Source organism: Eretmochelys imbricata, chromosome 13, assembly GCF_965152235.1.
Source record: "Eretmochelys imbricata isolate rEreImb1 chromosome 13, rEreImb1.hap1, whole genome shotgun sequence".
Classification (NCBI taxonomy): domain Eukaryota; kingdom Metazoa; phylum Chordata; order Testudines; family Cheloniidae; genus Eretmochelys; species Eretmochelys imbricata.
The window spans coordinates 18,378,525-18,395,823 of record NC_135584.1 but is presented as its reverse complement, the minus strand read 5'-3'; the positions used below and the strand labels follow the sequence as shown (position 1 = coordinate 18,395,823).

General features: G+C 42.3%; 1 protein-coding gene across 1 annotated transcript in view; it reads right to left on the bottom strand.

The window, feature by feature from the left end:
* SULF2 (sulfatase 2) overlaps positions 1-17,299 on the bottom strand; it is a 90,525-nt gene that overhangs the window by 34,121 nt on the left and 39,105 nt on the right. The window contains exons 6-9 of the mRNA XM_077831859.1: positions 14,125-14,300; positions 7,690-7,818; positions 6,677-6,733; positions 5,547-5,676 (exon numbers count right to left, since the gene is read on the bottom strand). Of these exons, the coding sequence (XP_077687985.1) occupies positions 5,547-5,676; positions 6,677-6,733; positions 7,690-7,818; positions 14,125-14,300 (492 nt within the window). The remainder of the gene's footprint in view (positions 1-5,546; positions 5,677-6,676; positions 6,734-7,689; positions 7,819-14,124; positions 14,301-17,299) is intronic.

The following is a 17,299-nucleotide window of genomic DNA, read 5'->3' as shown; positions in this document are numbered from 1 at the left end:
ACCAAGGGTAGGAGAGGAAACAGGCAGAGGGAGGTGAGGTGGCATGTCTCAGGTCACACAGCAGGCAAGTGATGGAGCTGAGGTTAGAACCCTCATCGCCTGACTTTCAAGCTCAACGTGCTGTCCACTGCACCACACTGCTATTTGTGTCAGGGTATTTGGGTTTTGTTGTTGCTGAATTATATTGACTTCAGCCAGTAACTTGCTCCTGTTATCTTTACTGAAAGGGATTCAAAAACACATCCCATAATTAACAGGAGGTACAAACGTTATCTAGGTTCCATGAAGCAGTTAAGCTCAACAATAAAACCCAACACAAGTAATATAATGGTTATCAACAGAGGATATATCATTATGGGCTATTTCTGGCTAAACAGAAAAGATTCATAGACTTTAAGGTCAGAAGGGACCATCATGACCGTCTAGTCTGACCTCCTGCACATTGCAGACCATAGAACCTCACCTACCGACTCCTGTAATAGACCCCTAACCTCCAGCTAAGTTAGTGAAGTCCTCAAATCATGGTTTAAAGACTTGGAGTTACAGAGAATTCATCATTTACACTAGTTTAAACCTGCAAGTGACCCGTGCCCCATGCTGCAGAGGAAGGCGATAAACCTCCAGGGTCTCTGCCAATCTGACCCAGGGGATAATTCCTCCCAACCCCACTAATCATATACTGCAATAAGAAATAGATAGATAATCCTTGAAAACAACATTTAGGAAATCTCTGTGATTTTAATTTTCAATAAGGGACTGGAAACAATCAACAATGCCTCATTATTTTTAATGTCTGAACAAATTATTTCTTGTTTTAATCACATATTAAGGTCCAGATCCTATGAGGCATTGAGCACCATGGATCTCGGAAACTCTTCAGAGGAGATTCCGGATGGCTTGATAGCTCACTTGGTCGCAAATGCCATACTGCTACAGATGCTAGATTCCTGAGTAACTTCCAGGATTCATCTCCGCGAGCCAGAGCACCACAAAGGCAGACAAATAGATGCCTTACTGTGTATACTCTTTCCAGCTACTGAAGGAGAGTGTTGTGCACTATGGTCCAGTTCCCAAGTCTAGCCAAGATGTGCTCTGCCCAGGGTGCAGGAACCACCGGACAGAGGGAAAAAGGGAGGTCTAAGCCACCTTTCTACTTCCCTAATCCTGGGGCCAGTCAAGGGCCAGTTCAGCTTCCAACATAATAATTATGCTGACAGGAATAAAACCCTAGGGAGTGCTCTGCCAGCCATGGATCATCTTACTACAGCATGTTCTGGTCACCTTTATGCCACCTGAGTATTTCCTTACAATAGGCAACGGTTCTCAAGCTGTGGGTCGGGACCCCATTTTAATGGGCTACCTTAGACTTTCTGGGGCCCAGGGCTGAAGCCAAAGCCTGGGGCCAAGCTGAAGCCCAAGCCCCACTGCCCGGGTCAAAGCCCACTGACTGGGGCTGAAACCCTTGGGCTCAGACTTCAGTCCCCCCTCGTGGGGTCGTATAGTAATTTTTGTTGTTAGAAGGCGGTCACGGTGCAATGAAGTTTGAGAACCTCTGCAAGAGGGGAATCTAAAGCACCCACTGCATAGCACAAAACAGCCAGAGGGAGGGATGAGCAACTAGCCTTCCACATGCAGAACTGTTATGTGGGAGGGAACTGGAGATGGACTTTAAATTCTCCTGGAGAAAACGGCAGTGCAAAAGGAAGCTTTTTAACCCTACACAAAGACATTTTGAGCCATAACAAGTAGCACAACAAAGAAAGAGCAGGGGATGAAGAGGAAATACTGCCAACTCAGACATCTGTTTTTCTTAGCAAATGGCTAAACACAATTATCCCACATCACATTATTTAAAAAGGAAATGTGCTATTTTTTAAAGGCATGGACTAGATTCACTCTAGTGATCTTCTAGCTGAGTGGGTGAAACACGCTAAGCAAATGTGTGTAATTACTCAAATGGAGTCCTTTGTGCAACTGTTATGATGATACTGAGGAGTTGCTGTGATTACTCCACAGAGCAATGCTGATATCATAATTGGCTTCCACAAAAGCATATTAATGCAGGCCGGTAGATAAAAGTGGGTCAGCTTCCGCTTACCAAGTCAATATAGAACGTAAGGCCAAATTGCAAAGAAGAGAAAGAAATTGTGTGCAAGCCATTAGGTGTTAGGATAAATGTTTTTTATTTCATGCGGGAAGGAAGAGCTCATCCCCCCTTTAGATCTCTGAATATGAATTCTGAATTGTTCTTTCATCTGGGGCTACAGTTGTCCTTTGTTGGATGTAACTAATGCAACACTAGCTGCAAAAGAAAACCTGGAAGGCTGCTACACACGTTCCCATAACACTCTGTGGGTATTTGCATTCAATAGTGTCAAGTCAACCCAACCCAACCCAACCTGACCCACCCCCAAGAGAGACTTTGTATCAAGGGTTTTAACAGCACAAATGGTCTCAGTGCCCTCTTATTAACCTGATTACAGTTCAAGGAGAATTTTGTAAGGGGGAGAAATGACAGTTTTAACAGTTTTTTGACAAAAATGACAACCCTTTAACAGTTCAGGGTTGCAGGGACTGGCGGGAAGTGCTGTTTGTAGTGATGGTAGCTGTGTATACAAAGGAGAATTATAAGCTTTCCACTTTGCATTCAACACTCTCCTTACCTCCCCTCCATCCAGAACTCCATCCTCCTCCTCTTGTACGCCTCCTGCCTGGTCCTGATGATCTGCTTGTGCCTCTCTTCTAGCTTTTCTTTTGTCTTCTTCTCCTACTCAAGACTTCCTACCACCTTTCCTACTATCCTCTGTGCTTGGAGCATCTCTCTTATTAACAGCCTGGTCCAAAACTCAGTGAAAGACTCCCAACGACTTCAGTGGGCTTTGGCCAAGGCCCTAATCCTGACCAAGCTATATCCCTCCATCCTTTATAATAGGATCTGAAAAAATCCACCTATTCTATGAAGTACTCTGGCTACTAGGAGCTGCTTAGTATTAAATGCCCTCAACCTCTCGTTGGGAATCCACCTTATGGGACCAGGACCATGGGCGTGTCTACATGAGCATTTAGTTCACAGCAAGCTGGGGTGTGAATCTATCCAGCACTAGCCTGCTGTGGACTCACTGTCCATGTGGACCCTGCTGCCACACACTAACAATTCATTAGTTTGCTTTGATCTAGTCCTCTTCACTTTGATCTAGTCCCAGATCAAAGACGACTGGATCAAAGCAAACTAAATGAATGGTTAATGCACGGCAGCAGGGTCCACATGGACAGCTGGTCTGCAGCAAGCTAGTACTGGGTAGATTCATACCCCAGCTTGCTGAAAACTAATTGTTTGTGTAGAAGAGCCCTGTGTTTGTACTGTAACTACTGCACCTACACTTTAAACTTCTCAGGACTGGGATTTGTTAAGCATTTGGCATATTTTACCTATCGTGTAGGGCTGTCTAGATCAACAGCCCCAAACAAATAATAATATGCCCCCTTCAAGGTTTGTCTTGCTTCATTCTGAAGTCATTTAGATGCACCCATATTTAGGGACAAATTCTGCCCATAGACAACACATTCATCTCCCATTGCACTTTCTGTCTAGACAGAGCACTAGGGCGTGTTCTCTATAGCAAGGGCTAACTGGATTGAAATTCCCTGGGGAAAGCATCCCAGGGTCTAAAAGACTTGGCTGTCAGGCAATTTTTCCTGATGTCCAACTTAATTTCTCTTTTGCTCAATATCATCCCATTACTTCCAATTACATCTTACTGAAATGCAGAAAACAATTATTTTCCTTCCATCTCCCAGTATCACACCTCTCCTCTCAATTTACCAAGAATTCTGGGTAGAGATCTGACCCCTTTTCTCACTTTGCTTGATGTCAGAAGTATTTTACTATTCACAAAAATGTAAGTGTGTGCACATGCATATGTGTTACCGTACAGAGACTGACCCCCCCCCTCCCCACCAAGGACCGTGACATGCAGTAATTTCAGGGAAAAAAGCCCTGCATACAGCTATGTAACCTCTTACAAGGAGACAGTTCCAGTGTCTATCTGAACCTATGTGAAAAATCTTGACCCTTCAATCCCTACTACAAAGTTCCAAGCCACAGGGAAGAGAATAGTATAAGAAAGAAGTTGAAACAGCCCTCGTAGGATACATAGTGATGGGAACAGAACAGATAAGTTTCCCCAGAAACTTTGTAACAGAAATAGCTAACATTCCCTCTGACTTCTTCAAGAGCCTGACAACTTTAAATATCTACTGTTTGTTCCTATTCATGTGGAGTGCCAGCTCAAAAGAAATGATGGCAATAATCCGCTGCACCAAAGTTCATACCAGTGAGACTTCAGTACTTTGGACTTTGAAAAAGAGAGGAATATGACCTCTCGTGCAGTTAGACCTAAAAATGAAGCCACAGGAGGAAAAGGAAGCCTGGAAAATCAGCTCTGGGAAAGGTTCTTACTGAACGTGTCTGATCATCTGAGTCAGATCCAAACAGCTGAGAAACTGTGGGTCAATTCACAGGTGCACTGAGCACAAGATTGGTGCAGCTGGCAGTAGGGCAGGAGGTGGCTAAGGGTGGCTTTACACTACATTTTACTGTCCTTCCTGATCCTAGGACTGCCCCCTGGCACAAGTTAAAGCATCCACAGGGCTGATGTAACATGTACCAACTCATACTGGCCCCCTAGTGGCCATTACTCGGGTGAAACTTACTAAACCTGTTACTAGAAACAGTGCATCCTAGCCCTGGGAGCACCCCCTTCTGGCTTCTACACCAGGAGGAATCCTATTTAGGACAGGCTTGTGGTACCTTTGCACCACTCTGTGGGCACAAAGCAACTTTATATGGGGCTGAGGATATGCCTTCTGTTCCTAGTGGTGTACTATAATCATTTGCCGAGCTTCTCCTATGTAATTTGGGTCTGGGCCGTGACATGAAAACATTTTCATATTTGTATAGCAGAGCTACGTAACAGTCATAGAAACCACAGACACAATTGACCAATCAGACAGCTAAGCGTTCATTCTCACACACAGTTAACACATGCAGTCATGGTAACTGTGTATGCAAACTATGGTTTTCATTGTATATTTGTATTAGTGACAGGGGCACATGGAGCCCAGATTAGAATTTATGTTAGTATATTTAAATTCAAATTCAAATAATTAGAAAAATACATACGAGATCATAGCAAAGGGAACTATGTACATTTGGAATAATTTTTCCTGTGGTGCTCAATGTGAATTCTCAACACTAATGTATCTTGAACTTCATTCCGTTTGGGGAACAGAACGTTAAAATAATCAAGGCCGTTCTTTTACAGTAGCTGGGAATCGATACATAGGCACCTGAATAAGCAATTTCCTGACTGCCAGTCAATCTCATAAATGCTGTAATACAGTTCTGAGCAAAGGCCACAAAAATGAGTCACTTGATTTATAAGCCGGCATTGAGAATGAGGTGAAGGACGTTATCACAGTTTGCAAGTGGTGTTAAACTTAGCTCTTGATCTAACTTCTTGCACTGTGTGCTAAATATGCCTCACCTGCCCAAGCTGTTCACAGGCGGTCTGATACTCGGCTCGCTGGCAGAGGTCTTTCACACGCTGATATTTGGGCAGGAAGTTTTCTTCCTGAGCATCCACCTTCTCATTCTCTCTCTTATGCAGTAATTTACTGGAGGGGAAGAAACAGTGCATTCCATTAAGACTCATTTGAAATACTACACAGGGTCTGCCGGAGTGGCTCAGACCATCCCTGTCAGTGTCCTGCGTCTCCCAGTGGCCAAAATCTAATGCTCCAGAAGAAACTGAATCCACTCCACTTCTCCCATTTGCTTTGAAAATGCACCAGGCTACTAGAGCTACCCTGCAAATGTGGGAAGGTGAGACCATGCTGCCTCCTCAAGTGGGAGATTTGATTAACCCAGTAAGAGCATACATAACTACAAGAGTTAACAGAGCTGGGTGCATGGAAGAACCCTAAAATCAGAACATCCCCACACTTTGTGGAAGGAGGAGTTTCAAAATCCAGACCCCAAACGCAGAGCAGAAGCTTGGTTCATGCCTCTCTCTAGCTAGGAGTGTTAATAAAATGATGCAGTCCTTTCAAACACCCAGCTGACCACAAAAGCCTGATCTGCAGAGGTACTGTTTCACTGCAAGGTGGGTGCAGGGAATCCATACAAGGCGACCATACCCTCCTGGGTACCATGGAGCTACACTCTGCAAGTGCTAGGTGTACATCCTTGTACGTGAACACAGAAGTTGGGGGCAGGACCGATGTGGGGGCAGGGCTAGTCGATCTGCAACTAGGAAGATCAATCATCTTACACCCTCTTTGCATGCAGGGTGTGGGATATCAGTCATGGAGCTGCTCCCACTCTGTGGCTTGCAGGGAGGGAGGAGGGCAAGGATTCATTCTTTTTCACCCCAGAACTGGCACCAAACCCCTCTATGCACAGCACACTTATGCCGGCTGTGTGCAGGGACCAGGGCTAGCACAAAGCCACCATACAGTCTCTCCTATCATAGACTCATTGGCATTAGGTGTATGACAGCAATGCCACTAACATTGCAGGGATGTGATCATAGCTATGGGCTTTCACAGGAGGCTCCAGCCATGCAGGATTCTCCTATTTAGAGCAACTTGGCTCTGTGATTAACTCTTTCCTTACCCTCTCTCCACAAGGAATGAGTCTCTCCACACCTTCATCTTTTTTTTAAAATGGAACCTATAAAAACAAAATTCTCATGAAAACCAGCCTCTCCTCCCTTCCTCCCCATTGCTCCTCCAGAAACACAACCCACTTCTCCCGCAGGAACGTGTAACTGTACAAAACAGACAGATGTGTGTCATCAGTGCTAATCACGAAGGAATGTGGGACGGATTTGTTCTCATGGGAACAAAATCCACAATGGAGCCACAGACTATTGTCACAGTTTCTATACAAAAACCACTGAGGCACTGACAGATTAAGTGATTTGCCCAAGGTCACAAAGGAAGTGTGTAATTAAATTTAGATTTTCTGGATCCCAGGTCAGTGCCTTACTTGCAAAACCAACCTCCTGCCCTGACGAAAGCCCTTTCCTTATCCAAATGCTCTCCTCCACCACAAGCGCACATTTCCCCACTCCCTCTCTCCTCCTCCTCCAGTTGCTTTTTCCTCAGACTATTGTCTGTCACAAGCACCCATGTGAATCTTCTCCCCCAGCTTTTTCAGGTGGAGGTGTTGAGGGTATGTCTCAGAAAATAATTATGTATTTCCAATATAACGATATAAACAACACAGAATCTGACTTTATATAAAGCATCAATGTATGATTACTTTTTACAGTTTAAACAATAATAAAGGCTTTGTTTAAAAGACATAGCTATAAATGATGCCACAGACACATTTAAAATCTGTAACTCATGCAAAACAGAAATATCCCCATGACCAAAGGCCAGTTCACACTCACACACATTATATTTTGCTATCAGAAAGGCAAATACTATATAGCTAATAGATTGATCTGGCCAACTAAAAAATTGAAGTCAGTTAAATAGCGCTGAACAGGTCTGTAGATTTTTCTGTGAAACGTGTCTAGTCTATATCTGTAATTCATTTGGTTTCCCCTTAAATTTATCTGCAGATGGCTGAACACAGACACACAGATACACACAGAGACACAAACTTCTTTTCTTTACCTATTAACTGGTCTGTCAGAATCCAGAAGTTTTAGAATGGATTTACCATCCATGTCAGGTGGAATGTCCAAGCCTGCAATATCTAGAATTGTAGGAGCAAGATCAATGTTCAATACAATGTGAGGATTCCTGAAAGAAATATATAAAGACCCTGCTTAGAGAATCTTTGTGGAAATTGTGAACTACCATCTTAACCCCAGCCCCTCCACAGAGGATATGGGATCTGAAAAAAAGCTTAATCTGTGACATCAGCACAGAACAAAGGGAAATATTATCCAATCAAGTCGGGGTATTGAAACGGATTAACATATACAATATTACAATATTTAAATGATCCCCAGATGCATAACCCCAAGAGAGGCTAATGTGAAGATTTAGTTCTAAAGCAAAAGCATTTCAGACTGAATATGAAAAAAGGTTTATAAGGCAAAATAAGTTAATGAGTAAAAGGAAGGGTTCAACACTATTCTGAAATGTGAAAAAGCACATAATTCCTGTGGTGTCTTAGAGAATTAATGTGTAAGTTGTCTAAGGTGATGATTTTATTAAAAATAAAGCCTGGCAAATAGAACACACTTTGTCTATTTCAACATATATCACAAAAACAAATATCTGGGCCTATGGCGCCAAACTGTTTGTTACACAGAAAGAGTGGAGAGAAGAAATATCCTGTCTCACTACCCAAAAGGAACAGCTAAAGGGTTGGTTATTATAATTAAGAGTGTGTGAGAGGGAGGGAGAGACAAAAGATAGATAAGATGGAGGCAAAAGGAAAATACAGCAGAATAACTCCAACTGTGAAATGTAATAACAGAGTCATCCTATATACCAGCCTCTCCATTCCGCAAAGTACTGATACAGCCAGGCATTCAGTGTCACTAGGGCAGTTAAACTATTTAGTAATGTACCCCTTCATCTCACTCCAAAAGCAGATTGAAAAGAGTTACAAAGGGATCTCACTAAACTGGGAGACTGGGCAACAAACCAGCAGATGAAATTCAATGTTGATAAATGCAAAGTAAAGCATATTGTGTTCACCCTGGATTTGAGGGGTGCATGTACCCCAGAATGTGATTAAGCCAATTGCAATCATATTATGTACACTCAGCCACCATGAATTAATAAAATAGAACACCACATAGTTAATGGTTAATTTAAAAGCAGGGTTTCTGGAGGCAAGGTCAAAACCAGCTGCAGTTTCCGCTCAACAGACTGGGAGGAGGGAAGAGAAAAAAAGTCAACAATTGAGACTGAAAGAGGATAAGTGGACAAGAACCTTGAATTTGGGTGCCTTTGATATAAAAGTTTATTATGACTAAGATTGTTAGGAATGTTTGTTGATAAATAGTTTATTGAAAGGTAGGAAAAGTGATGACCCAGTAGGGGTCACTATGATTTTTGTGTTTTGTAATAGTTAGTTATAAAAAGGACTAGATAATATAGTGTGCTTTGGAGAAGTCCTCTGAAGCTATCCTAAGAGACACTTTTTTCGACACCTTTTCTCCCCGGCGGGTAAGCAACTGGCCATTGCACACCTGCTGTCAATTACTCAATACCGTCCCAGAATTTAGATAAATATATGGGATGTTCTAAACCTACTGCATGCATCTGTGTGTGCTTAAATCTAATAAACTGTAGTTTTAGATAAGAGCACGCTTACTTGTTCCCATTAAGTCATTCCTGACATCCCTTGGAGTGAAACAGTTAAGATACCACTGCTGTGGGTTCTGAAAACCCTGGCTAACAACTGGAAAACAATCCCAATTGTTCATACAAGATGATGGGGTCTAAATTAGCTGTTACCACTCAAGAAAGAGATCTTTGAATAACTGTGGATAGTTCTCTGAAAACACCTGCTCAACGTGCAGTGGCAGTCCAAAAAGCTAATAAAGTTAGGAACTATTAGAAAACAGATAGATAAGACAAAAAATATCATAATGCCATTATATAAATCCATGGTACGCCTACACCTTGAATACTGCATTTAGTTCTGGTTGCCCCATTTCAAAAAAATGTATCTTAGAATTGGAAAAGGTCCAGAGAAGGGCAACAAAAATGACAAGGGGGATGGAACAGCTTCCGTGTGAGGAGAGATTAAAAAGACTGGGAGTGTTCAGCTTGGAAAAGAGACTATTAAGGGGGGATGTGATCAAGGTCTAAAAATCATGACTGGAGTGGAGAAAGTGAATTGGGATGTGCTATTTACCCCTTCACATAACACAAGAACCAGGGGTCACCCAGTGAAATTAATAGGCAGCGGGTTTAAAACAAACAAAAGGAACTACTAGTTCACAAACTGCACAGTCAACCTGTGGTACTCGTTACCAGAGGATGTTGCGAAGGTCAAAACTATAACCGGGTTCAAAAAAGAATTAGGTAAGTTCATGGAGGAGAGGTCCATCAATGGCTATTAGCTAACATGGGCAGGGACACAGCCCCATGCTCTGGGTGTCCTAAGCCTCAAACTTCCAGAAGCTGGGAGTGGCCAACAGGGGATGCATCACTCGATAATCGTGCTGTTCTGATCATTTCCTCTGAAGCAGCTGGCACTGACCACGGTCGGAAGACCATGTACTGGGCTAGATCCAGTATAGCCGTTCTTAGGTTCTTACTTTCAACCTGGTTCTGTAGGCATCACTAGAGTGCTTCTCACTAACTGAATGGTGCCACACCTCAGAAAATAAACTTTTATTTTAAATACATTTAAGACCCACTTTTGTTATAATTACAATATCATGAAAGCATGTACTGTTTGCTGCTTTCCCATCATTTCTTATTCTTATGTACACTTGGCATCACTTTAAAAAAATAAATGGAGAGACTACAAAAAAGTGGAAAAAAAGCAAAAATGCTTTTATGCAGAAAATTTATTTTTGTGGCTTTGAGGACCAGGAATTACTGTCCCCATGCTTTGCAGACAAAATACAATAAGGATAGTACCATAAAGGCAGCTACAAGGCTTGGAGTAGATTTCTAGCTTAAAATAAAGGACAGCAGAACCTTGCTAATTCACACGAGTGAATGAGACCACTTGAGAATTACTGAATTTTGAGAGTTAGCAAAAGAAAAGACAATGACAAGAGTAAGGATGTTGCATTTGTTCATTTTCTTGATACATGTCATTTTATATTAATTACTAGTAAATATTGTGTAGGATACTTGGTGGTAGTAATGAAGGCTTAGTAATGACACCTTGCTACAGTGACTGCTATTAAACTTTGCTGATAAGGGAGGGGAGAGAATGCAATTATGTTGTAAAAAAATAATATGTATTCATTAGCAAAGTGTAGATTAAAAAAGTTCTACTATATATGGAAATACAGGCTCAATGACAGCATCAATTTCCTATCTAATACAGCCTCTCTCCATGGGACTTCATTTTTCTCTTTTAGGGGGATGAACTCTGCTCTATTAAGTCTTTTCAGTGTCTGATTCCTGTGTTCCTAATAAAAACATTTTCCATCATCAAAAGGTATTCAAACAGAAAACCCAATGGGAAGAAGGTTCTGTGAGGTGTCATTCACTGGTGATTTAAAATGCATCTGTATCACCAGACTAAAAGGAAGTTCAAAAGGAAATAGCAGTATTAAGACTGAGGCAAGCCACATATCCTCCCCCCTTCCTACCTAATTATCAGAGCCAAAAGGCAGCTTCAAGACATACTAACCCTACTACCTAGATAATCTATTGTGGAGCCCAGTATAACACAATAAAGGGTCCTCCCCTGGAATGGTAAGGAAAGGGCTTAATAGTAGAGAGGAAGTGGTGCCAGCTAACATCCCAATGTATGTAAGCAGCAGTGTGCTGAGGCCTGCCCTGTTTAATGTGGAAAAAGGCTGCACAATCTTAACACAGCCAACTCTCCAGTCAATGCTCTAAGTGATACAGGGCTTGGCTTCCTCTATCTATCTTATGGTTTTTACACCCCGTCCTCCAGCACTGTACTATCTAAGCACCTTACACATATAATCAACAGCAAAGTCCCTAATGCACTTCATGGAGTCTCTGGGTATGAAATGAGAGATGAGGATCCACTCTTCTTCCTGTGCTTTACATTCTTCTCAAGCCTGTCTCCCCTAACTGCTCCTTTGGTCTCCTCCCCACACTCATGGCCTCACACCTCTTCCTTCATACCATCTCAAAAGCTTGGAAGAGCTTTCTATTTCCCCATTCATCCTCCCCTCCTTCGTTACAGCAGGGGAACAACTGGGAGGAGGGAAGGGAGAACCCCACCTTAGCTACTGACCGGAGCTGGAAATTTGATACAGCCACCCCACCCTGATGGAAGGGCAGCTGGTCCAAATGCCCTCCACCTTTGCAGTCCTTCCAGTATCCCCAGAGAGAAGTGGAGCGGGGGCACCAGAATGCCCAGTCAGCAGGGGGAGGGGAGCGGAGATTGGATTTGGGCTTTTGGTGATTCCTGGGGGAGCAGAGATGTAGAAGGCGAATAGGACCTGGGGCTCCCAGAACAGCCTGGCCCCTGGTGGGGATGGTGCTCTTCAGTCTGAACAGCTCCTTGGGTAAATGCTCTGTACAGGGAGGAGAGCTCAGAGCCGGGTGCGGGGCAGTGGTGGTGGGGAGAGAAGAGCATGTGGCTGAGAGTGGAAGCAACGTGCAAGAGCTTAGGCCTGGGAGCAAAAGGGGGAACACTAAAGACTGGGCATGGGGAAAGGGTGTGGTGGGGAAGAGCTCTGGTCCCCTTCCTTATGCAAATTGTGGTTGTGACCCTGCTCCACAGACACATCACTCCACCAGATCTCTTCTTAAAACCCATTTCTTTCACAGAGTTGTTTGCCCAGAACCTCTGAAAATCAGGCCACTGTGTTGCTATTGAAGTACTAGCTTTCAAATAATCTCTAAATTATACTAGGAGCTCTTTGGGACAGGGACCACGCACAACTACTGCAGAAATAAGTAATAATTCCATGTCAAGGAATTTTGGCATGACACCTAGAATATTTAAAACTTTCTTACCTTTTTTCTCATACTATGAATTAATCAGCAAACTAAATAAAACCTTTAAGATATTTTTAAAGAGACTTGCTACTCTATTACATTCTTAATATTAGTTGCTTATAGCATTTCCTCTGTAGAAGAAGGGAAAAAAACTTGTGGGAGGAAGATTTTATATGTGGTAATTATGCTAAAACATGCACATTGATATAAATAAAAGGCAGAAAATTATGACACTCTGTCCCAAAATATTACTTCAGTGAAAATATCTGCTATTAAAATAATTGCTTAGAAAGTATATTTACATAATTTCTTAGCTGATCAAAGCTACCTTTTTAATTAACAGTCATATTCTGCATTCTCGTGTGTCACGGACAAACAGCTTAACTGTGTAATCCCAAAGGATAAACAAAGGAAAACTTTCTGTAGAGGTCATATATGGAAAATATTACGTTCATTTTTCTTTACAAGCTGCAACAGGAGAGCATAGTGATTCTATTCTATCAATTAATTAATCTCTGATAACTATCTACAGTGGCAGTGAACATATAAAGTAAGGCTACCTGGCAAATATCATGGCCTAGAAACTGACTGAAATGAACAGAAGAAATGACTAGGCATTTCCATGCAATATCACACCGAACTTGGACTGGATGCCAGCCAAAGGGCTGCACAGCGACTTGGACCACTCACCTGGGCAAGGGACCAGAGTTTGTAAAAACCCAGTTATATACTAGAATGGGCTACCGGTCCTTGAATCATGTAGGAGGTGACCAGGGAGTGGATGAGGAAGGGCAGAACCTTCCATCTCCCCACTCACAGGCCAGTGCAGCTGAGAGAGTGCAGGGGATGTCAATTCACAGTTGGTACAGACAACAGCAAATTACTACACCCACAGGGCAAGAAGGAAGCAGGAGAGGGACTGTGATGCAGGAATTTCTCTTAGGCCAGGTCTACACTAGGAGCGCTTTGCCAGTAGACAGTATTATAAGTTATACTAGTAAAAGTGTACAGTTTCGCTGGTATGGCTGCATCAATACTTGGGGCTTTTGTTGGCACAACTGTGCCTTCAGGATCACACCTGACTGACTGACATAGCTATGCCTGCAGAAATGGAGACCTAGCCGTTGAGTCACAATGCCTCCTTGGGCAGTGCAGTTTCTGAGCTACCCAATGCTCAGGGATGTGCCTAATGTCACAATCTCTTATGTCCATTCAAAGCTCGCATTGGTGTACTCAAAGGAAGTGAACTACACACTCCCCTAACTATCAAGCCCAATGAGCTGACAAAAAACAAAGGTTCTATCTTTCTTTGTCTCAAATTCAGCACATTTTTAAATCTGATTGCACAGTTGTACTTCATTGCATGTGTTTTTAAGCCCCTGGTACATGGCCACTGACCTCACATTCCTGTGCATATCAATCATGATTATCAGACCAATAAACCAAAAGCAATTCAGGAGCTGAAAAACAAAGACTTACAAGGAGCCGGCCTCCACATTCGGACCTCGCACATAAAAAGGAACTCGGATATCAAACTCATAAGGCATGGACTTCCCTTTCACCAGTCCAAACTGCCCAATATGATAGCCATGGTCTGCTGTATATATTATATAGGTATTGTCTAGTTCACCTGTTTCAACCAATGTATTATAAATCTGAAAAAAAAAGAACATTTTTGCACTAAATAACAGTATAAATAATATTTGAAATAATTCTGTGCATAAAAGTGTACACATATATACTGTATAACAGAGTTGGATGTTCTTAACTAGGAAATCCCAATAGACATCCAAGCACCCTCACTAAGCAACTATCCTGATTAAAAGAAGAGGCCATTTTCTTTGAAAGAACCATCTATAAATACTTAAAATGCAATAGAATAATACTTTACTGAATGAAAATAGCGACTACACATTTCAGGACAGACTTTCAAAAAGCTCAGCTCCTATGTAGGGATCTAATTTGAGTTGACAGATTTTCAAAAGTACTTTGCACCCGACATTTTCCATTGGAAATTTCAAACTCTGGCCACTTATTTAGGTGCCTAATTGGGAGCTGTTGCATACTGAGTTCTTTTGAAATTCTAGCCCTTTATCTTCTTTAAATTTGTATTTGGCAACCTCTCTTAACAAAATGACACCATTTAGAATTTCACACCTATTTAATACTTGGTTAAATGCCACTCGACCATTCAAATGAGTCCCATTTACATAGAATGTTTGCAAACTCTCCCAACTAAACAGCAGATACTGCCATTCACTCTTGCTATCTGGTAAAGTAGGTGTTTCAACCTTAACTCTGAATCCTATTGTTCTTAGGGGGGTTAAATGGGCCTCTTTAAGTGAATACGGAAGTGTATCAATGCACAGCACTAATGACCGGTTATCACCTGATGTTTCATCTTCAAGGTTTAGTCAGTTTCTATCATCTCATGCGGATTTAGCAATGTGGTTCTACAGCAGATTTTCTGTATGGTAATATCACTCCCTGTCCCGCACGTGAGATCTGTTATTAGAAAATATGGGCCGGATTCTGTTCTCAAACTTGTGTGTATCAGGAAAAATTGCACTGGAGTCAAGGTAGTTTCATCAGTGTGAACCCAGAGTAAATGAAGTCAGACCAGTATAGTATGTGATAATATGGACAAAATGTTAAAGATAAAATGTGACTCCCTTTTTGAGATGTAGCCTGAATCAATGTGTCTGATGTTCCATGAGGAAATGGTATAGACTCACATAATGACAAATTCATATAAACGTTTGGACTGCAATCTGTTTAAATAAGCCACAGTGACCTCTTAGAGCCACTGGTATCTGCCATGCGCTCAAAATACGAACAGACATTTTAAGGGATGTTAGGTACGTACAATTTCATTAAAAATTGTGGTTAAAACTACAAAAGATTAAGTTTCAGTCTGGAGTGAAATGTACACCCAGTAAAATCATCAGGAGTGAAACCACCTTGCTAACTAGCACACCCTGAATGCATTGGTGCTAGCAGGTGACTCTGTGACATGGCTTCTCTAAAACTGGTGTCTGACCCACCAAAGCATATTTGTTAGCAACCAGGAGCGAGCATATTTTCCTGGGTTATTATGCCCAATTAAGTATTAGTAATTATAATACATTACTAACAGATAAGTCTCATCCTTGCCTTATTGGACTCCCCTTATTGTTATCTTTTGTGGATAAGATTTCCAGGTGACATGAAGCAGTTGCTTCAAGATTAGCCCTTCTGCACTTTGAAATAAACCCATCCTTTTCTCACAGTAGCAGCCAGCTGATCCATGGGTTCCTTTTCGAGGCCCACTGTCACACAGCTTGCACTGTGAGGTTTCTGGAATCTTATTGTTACACAATGCAGGCAATCTAGACAGTCTGCCTGTGTTTTTTAAAATATGTGTAATCAATGTGCCACTGTGGGCTAGACTCACAAAGGAACTTGGCTGTGGAAATGCTGTGTCACCATGCCTAACTTTTAGGCACTTAAAAAAATCACAAAGCCTGAGTTAAGCACTTAGGTTCCCTGTACAATGAATGCGGAGAAACAGGCACCTCAGAATGGGATTCACAAAAGCCAGCATGCTAGGCAGCTCCCCACCTAAGCTAGTCAACGAAAGATGCCAAGAGGGGGAGGGAGGAATGCATAAGCCACACCCCTCTCAGAGCGTTCAGTACCTAAATGGGGGGTGGAGGGGAGAGGAGGAAGACGAGCTCCCCCATAACTTTCAGCCCAGTGGTTAGGGTACTCACCTGGGATCCAGCTCAAAGCCTCCCTCTGCCTGAGGGGAAGAAGGGATTTGAACAGGGCTGTACCACCTCTCATTTGAGTGCCCTACCCATTGAGCTGCAGGATATTCTGATGTGGGGCTCCTTCAGTCTTGGAAGTAAAAACTGTTCCACTTTGGATAAACAATTTAAAAAGTCATTGAAGGAGGGGGGCTAGATTCTGGGTGTCTCCCACCTCCCAAGTGAGTGCTCTAACCATAAGGCTGCAGAATCAGTCTCAGGCTTGCCTACTCTCTCTGGCCCAGTGACTTGTTCATGATTTATTCACAATGAAACAATTCAACATGAGCGATTGAAGAAGCCCCACATCTGAGGTTTGCTGCCAGCTGAGAGGGGTCTTTCTGAATCTCAGTGGGGCCTGATTCTGGGTTTATGCACCTAAAGTGGCAGCTGGGCACCTAAGTCCTTTTGAGATACTCTAGTTACTCAGGTTCCCCACCGATGTAACCCCATTAATTTCACTGGAACTTTTTGGACAAAGAGGCAATAACGCAGAAGTGCACTATGCCTGCAGTTCGGATTATTAATTTCCAACTAGTACATGGTGAGAGTTGACGCTTTTTAATTCAAATCAAATTCATGCTTTACAATTTTTTTCCCCCATGTTTCATTTTTCTTTCTTTAACTGGACAACAGTAGGTATCTGGAAACATTCTGCTAGCTTTTGGAATTTACATTATGTTCCTTTTTCACTTGGAACAACAATGCCACAAACCCAGAGAATCTGGGAGAGCTGTCAGTTCGGAGGTAGTGGTAAAAAGAAGCCATGTTTAGCTTGGCAGTGCTTAACTTATATGCAGAGTAGGAATATACTATTTTTTTTTAAATGCGCAAACATTTTGGAGTTTAACTCAAGAAACAAGTAC